The sequence below is a fragment of the Vigna radiata genome, chromosome 1 (genome assembly GCF_000741045.1).
Source record: "Vigna radiata var. radiata cultivar VC1973A chromosome 1, Vradiata_ver6, whole genome shotgun sequence".
Classification (NCBI taxonomy): domain Eukaryota; kingdom Viridiplantae; phylum Streptophyta; class Magnoliopsida; order Fabales; family Fabaceae; genus Vigna; species Vigna radiata.
This window is the reverse complement of record NC_028351.1, coordinates 25760227-25766927: the sequence shown is the minus strand read 5'-3', so window position 1 is coordinate 25766927 and position 6701 is coordinate 25760227. Positions and strand designations below refer to the sequence as shown.

General features: G+C 37.1%; 1 protein-coding gene across 1 annotated transcript; it reads left to right on the top strand.

Annotated features, from left to right (window-relative positions):
- The first annotated feature begins 849 nt into the window (after window positions 1-849).
- Window positions 850-4552, top strand: LOC106760139. The gene is made up of 3 exons (XM_014643586.1): window positions 850-1889; window positions 2019-2084; window positions 4549-4552. The coding sequence occupies exons 1-3, from the start codon at window positions 850-852 to the stop codon at window positions 4550-4552; spliced, it is 1110 nt and encodes a 369-aa protein (XP_014499072.1).
- The last annotated feature ends 2149 nt before the right edge of the window (window positions 4553-6701 follow it).

Here is a 6701-nt window from a genome sequence, read left to right as displayed (position 1 = left end):
CAATGCCACATCATCAAACATTACACACTTGGCAGCTCTGTCGTTAGTGAACTTAACGCCGTTACCAAAAAGAACCAACTTGAACAGTTTTTGCGAAAGGTAGGACTAAAGTGAACTTTTGAAAAAAGAAGGGACCACTTTGAACAAACCCCCCAAAGGAGGGACCAAAATAGGTATTAAACCTTCTTTAAATGTTTACAAGATACACGGAAGACATTCATTTTTGTCCATTAATTGTATTAGAGGTTTTAAAATGTCTTTGTAGATCTTGACTCATTTTTATTTTGTTCTTGTTATAATATATTATTATATTGCAAAATATTAAAACGTTGTTTTGCAACGTTAGTTTTGGCAACTTTCCAACGTTATAAAATTTGAAGCAACGTTCAGGTTTTTATCAAGCAACGATAAAAAATATTTAGTGTTCCAATGGTATAAAATTGAGTGTTTTTATTTTCATTTATTAATGTTATTTTGTCCTAACTCTATAAATAGGGAGTTTTTCCCCATTCCAAAACACACCAAATTCATTCTTACTCATTTTCCTCTTTTATCTGAGTTTCATTCTTCATATTTTTTTCTTCTCTAAAAATATTTTGGGTTATTTTTCTACTTTGTTTAGAGTTCCTTGCTAGTTCTGAGATCCTCATAAATGTTATGAGAAGTTCCTATTGTATCCTAGGGGAGTTGCGCAACACACTGCGGATAAGTCCTTAAGGACAGTGACTCTACACGCCTCAGGAAATTTTGTTCGTGATTCTGTCAGCTTTTTACAACAATCTTAAGGACTTATGGTTGACGTCATCAACATGCCGACACTGGCAAGAACGTGTTTCCACCCTTTTAGACATGTATGGAGTTGCTGCTGCTCTTTCATCTCTGAAGCCTGACTCGACTGTTCCTTCAAACTCAAAACTAGTTGAAGAGTGGACTTACGCGAACAAGGTATGCCGACACACTCTGCTTAGTGCATTTTTTAATAATTTGTTCGATGTGTTCTGTTCCTACAAGGAAGCAAAGGACATTTGGGACTCGTTGATTCTCACATACACTGCCAAAGATGTCGTCAGACAAAGGTTCATCATAAGGAACTACTACCGTTGGGAAATGATTGAGGACAAGGACATAAAAACCCAAATCAATGAATACCACAAGCTACTCGAAGACATCAAAGCAGAGAACATTATACTTTCGAATGAATTTGTTTCAGAACTTCTGATCGAGAAACTGCCACCATCCTGGACAGATTACAAACAACAGTTGAAACACAGGCACAAACAAATGTCTCTGCCAGAACTCATTACAAACATAATAATTGAAGATACCAACAGGAAGGAGTCTGCTACTGCAAGGGCCAAAGCTTTGACTACAAAGGAAAATATGGTAGAAGTAAGACCTGCTCCCAAAAGGTACGAACACAAACCTGATCACAAAAGGAAAAATCATTTTCTTAAATCCCGTCCCAATGAATCTAAACCTACCTTCAAGAAGAAAGGAAATTGCTTCGTATGTGGGAAGGCGGGCCATCATGCACCACAGTGCAGACGCAGAGAGAGAAACGACAATCCTCCTAGGGCCAATATAGCCGAAGGAGATGACATTATTGTTGCGGTCGTTTCTCAAGCAAATCTGATGACCAATGTGAGTAGGTGGGTGGTAGACTCTGGTGCTACCAGGCATATTTGTGCAAACAAAAGGGCCTTTACCTCTTACACTAGTGTAGGGGATGGAGAAGACCATGTCTACCTCGGTGATTCCAACACCACTCCTGTTCTAGGAAAAGGAAAAGTTCTTCCCAAACTCACATATGGAAAGACTCTGGTCTTGAGTGATGTGCTACATGTGCCATCAATCAGAGTTAATTTCATCTCTGTAGCGTTGTTGGGAAAGTTTGGGGTTAAAGTGTCATTTGAGTCTGACAAGATCATTATGACAAAAAATAATGTTTTTGTGGGGAAGGGATATTTTGATCAAGGTCTTTTTGTACTTAACATTTCTGAAATTATGAATGAATCTAGTTCTTCTGCTTATATTGTTAACTCGTATGATATATGGCATGCTAGATTAGGTTATGTGAATTCCTCGTATGTTTTGAAATTACAACGACTAAGATTGAATAATGTGCATGATAAACAAAGTAGTAAGTGTGATATATGTGTAGAATCTAAATTAACAAAGAAGACATGTTTTTTTGTAGAACGCCAAACTAAACTGTTAGGGTTAATTCATATTGATCTAGCTGATATTAATGTTTTTTTGTGACCTTTATAGATGATTTTTCTAGATACACCAAAGTTTACTTAATCAAAAACAAAGATGAAGCCTTTGATGTGTTTTTGACCTATAAAGCAGAAGTAGAAAATCAATTGAATAAGAAAATTAAGAGGATTAGATCAAATAGAGGTGGTGAGTATGTTTTGTTTAATGACTTTTGTGTTAAAGAAGAGATTATCCATGAAGTGACCCCACCATATTCACCCAAGTCTAATGGAGTAGCTGAGAGAAAAAAATAGAACCCTTAAGGAAATGATGAATTCTATTCTTGTTAGTTTTGGTGCACCTGATAAGTGATAGAAGCCTCCACCGAATTCATTCTTGGAGAAGCTTCACGGGTTCAGATTTGGGCAGCGGATGAATGAAGCCATGATGATGGATGAAGTGTATTCAAGGTGTTTGATGAAGGTCCGAGAGAGGTTGGTGATGGTGTATTGGTGAATTCTAACTCAGAGAGCTTTTGATGAGTCGATATTTTATTGATTTCACTTAGTTTATTGCGCTAGAATTAATCAGGGAATTGTGCTTAAATGTCCAGTATTTTCCCGTTTTTCCTAATTATGCTTAATTTGACCGGAAATTCTAATTTTAATTAATTTGAATTTTCTGAGCTAATTATTTGCATTATTATTTTCAGGGAAAACTTTTGGAAACACAATTTGGGACATTTGGAGGAGACAAAATAAAGTCAAGACTCTTCACTTGGACATTTCAAATTTAATTACATTGTCACTTAGTAGTATAAAATATTTTTAATTGAACTTATGCATATTGGGCCATTGTTAAAAATTATGAGAGGCCCATAATTAGAAGGACACTTGTCACCCTAGGGTTTTAGGGTAGACCCCACATATTTTAAGACACACAACCCTAGGAAGGGAACATTCCTTAGCCAGCCGTCATTCTCTCTTGGCACCATAGTCTCTCTCTCGGTTGCCATGCTCTGGAAACAATGTCTGTGGTAATGGGAATTGGTTGAATGAAGGGGAGCACTTCTTTCCTTTCTTTATTGCAAGCGCTGGTTCCTTGGATGAATCAAATAGATTTTCTTTTTATTGTTATTTTGTGCAAAGGCCTGAGACTTTAATTGGAGTTTATTATTGAATGCTCCAATACGTTGCAGCCATATAATATTGTCTTTGTTTTACTTTGGAGCTAAATACCGTCACATCATGCCAGGATTTACGTTGCCTTTTTTTTTCAAATCAGATTTATACATTTTGCTTGAAGCCATTTTGTTTGCAAAGATGGAATGTGGTTGGTGGTTAAAGTAGCTAGCATTTCTTTTATTTAATTGATGAATGAAGAGTGATTAGATGTGAGTTGATGTATGGTGTACGGTGGTGATGATGTGTTGAGAGAAGAATTTCATCTCATTTCAATTAAGTTTAGGTGTGCTCTTGTCTTGGCAATGTGTTACGGTCATGGGATTGATGAAGGGAAGGCCCACATTTTAGAAATTGATGCACGACCCTGGTGGGAAATATTTTACAAGTTCATTTTAATCCTTTAGCTGTTACGGTGATTTTACTCCTTTAATTGTTATGGTGTTTTTTTTTTTGTTTACTTTAAAAAAAGGGCATTTCTTTTCATGGTGAATGAATTGGTGATTTCAAGGCTTTGAAAGTAGTTGCTGTCACGGCTAGAATTATTTTGTTTGAAGGAGTGAAGCTGCCACATAGAGAACATGTATCACGGCTAGGGAGGAACATTTTTTTTTATTTCTAGTTACTTGTTTAATTTGATTTTGGAAGCAAGTAGGCACATGGAGCTGGAACAGTTTAGACAGCAGCAGCACACACCTCACGGCCTAAAGAGGCCTTCTCAAAGCATTTTGCAATTTTAATTTTCCTTAGGTAGGTGCATGTGTCATTTGAATTGGTAAAAAAATATGTTGCTTATTTTCCTTAGNTTTAAATTAGTTTGCATTGTAGGATTAGTTGTTTTTAATTTCTTTAATTTAGTTTTGTATTTAATTTAATTTAATTTTCCTTGCATAAACCTTTCACAACCCCCCCACTTCGTGTTAGACCTAAGACTCGAACCACATTTGGTCCTTGAGAGACGACCTAGGAGTCACTTCCTAGTCTATACTACATTCCTAATTGCAACCAATTTTTTATGGGCCGCGACAGCTCATCAAATTTTGGCGCCGTTGCCGGGGACCAACGGTTCGGTTTTAGGTCTTTGTTGTGTTAGTGTGTGTTGTGTCTTGTCTTGTGTTGTGAGTGTGATGTTCTGTTTTGTGTGTTCGTCATTGTGTGTTGCATGTAGGTAGCTGTAGTTGCATATTTGCATTGCATTCTTCTTTTTCCCTTCTTTCCCATGTCTACCTATTTTGGTTATGTGAGTAATGCTACTTCTGCCTGTGTCTATGATTATGATTCTCCTTCTGCATCTGACTTTGAGTATGGTTCTCATATATACTCTGCTGATTTCTATGCTGAGAACAGAACAGTTCCTCCTCCATCTCATGAGAGTGCTCCTAGGGAGCCGTTTCCACTTGATGAGGAGGATATTCGTTGTGTTTTCAACACTGAACTGATAAATTTGCTGCCTAGATTTCATGGTTTTGCAGGAGTTCTACACCATATGCTCTTCAATGAAACCTCCAGATGTCCCGGATGAGGACATGTTCTTAAGGGCATTTGAGTACTCATTACATGGAGCGGCAAAGGATTGGTGTTGTTGTATTACTCCTGGATCCGTCACCTGTTGGGAAGATCTTGAGCATCAGTTTCTTGACAAATTCTCCCCTGTGCGGAATGGTTATAACGACGATCCTGGGAGGGCTAATCCTAACTTGGTATTTTCCATGTGCAAAATGTGTTTAGCAACTCCTAGGCGTGAGTGATGCCTTATTATTCCTTTTGATGATCTACAAAACAAGTAAACATATTTAGTTATTGTAGAAGAAAAGGTTTAGTAGAAAATACTCCATAGAAGTAAAGTAGTGNGTGCTCCCTCTTCTTCTTGTATCTTCTTTGACATGGCTCTTGTTAGAGGTCCAATATGAAGCTTGGATGGTCCACCATCAGTCCCTCCCTCTTGAAAAAGATTTGTCCTCAGATCTACCGAGTCCTATTGGGCATTTCCTGTGAAAGGAATCAAGTCACAAATGTTAAAAGTAGGACTGACACCATAACTATCAGGAAGGTCTATCTGATATGCATTGTCATTTATTTTCTTGACCACTTTGAAAGGACCATCACCCCTGGGGCTTAGTTTAGATTGATGTTGAGAGGGAAATCTATCCTTTCTCAAGTGAAGCCAAACTAAGTCTCCTTCTTTAAGAATAACTTGTTTTCTCCCTTTGTTGTTGTATTCAGCATATTTTTTAGTTTGTTTTTCAATTTGTATTTTAACCTTTTCATGTAACTTCTTTACAAACTCCGCTTTAGATATACCTTCTTTATGAAGAAAAGAAGATGAATCTGGAAGAGGTAGTAAATCAAGAGGTGTCAAAGGGTTAAAACCATAGACAACCTCAAAAGGAGAAAGATTAGTAGTCTTGTCAACTACTCTATTATAAGCAAATTCTATTTGAGGTAGATGATCATCCCAATTCTTTATATTTCCTCTTAACATTACCCTTAAAAGAGTAGATAAAGATCTATTTACTACTTCTGTTTGCCCATCAGTTTGAGGGTGACATGTGGTAGAAAATAGTAGTTTAGTTCCTAGCTTAGCCCAGAGTGTTTTCCAAAAATAGCTAAGGAACTTAACATCTCTATCAGATACTATTGTCTTGGGTAAGCCATGTAATTTGACTACTTCTTTAAAGAAGAGTTGTGCTATATAGCTAGCATCATCGACTTTGTGGCAAGGTATGAAATGAGCCATTTTACTAAATCTATCAACCACCACAAAGATCGAATCAAACCCCTTTTGAGTTCTTGGTAGACCGAGGATAAAGTCCATACTAATGTCCTCCCAAGGGGCGCTAGCTATTGGAAGAGGAAGGTAGAGTCCATGAGGCATGACTTTAGATTTAGCTTGTAAACAAGTTATGCAACTAGAACAATGCTTTTGGACATCTACTCTCATATGTGGCCAATAAAATTTGCTTTTTAAAATGTGTAGAGTTTTATCAACTCCATGATGGCCGATGAGTCCTCCTCCATGACTTTCTTTAATAAGAAGCTTTCGAATGGATCCTTGGGGTATACATATTTTTCCTTTGTTATAAAGATACCCCTCAGAAATATAGAATCCTTCGAAGGGCTTCTTAAGGCAAGATGCATAAGTGGATGCAAATGAAGGGTCAGTCTCATAAAGTTGTTTGATGTCATTAAAACCTAATATTTGTGACCCTAGAGTTACTAATAATGCATGTCGTCTAGATAAAGCATCTGCAACAACATTAGTACTCCCCTTCTTATGTTTGATGACATATGAAAACTGCTCGAGGTATTCGATCCACTTGG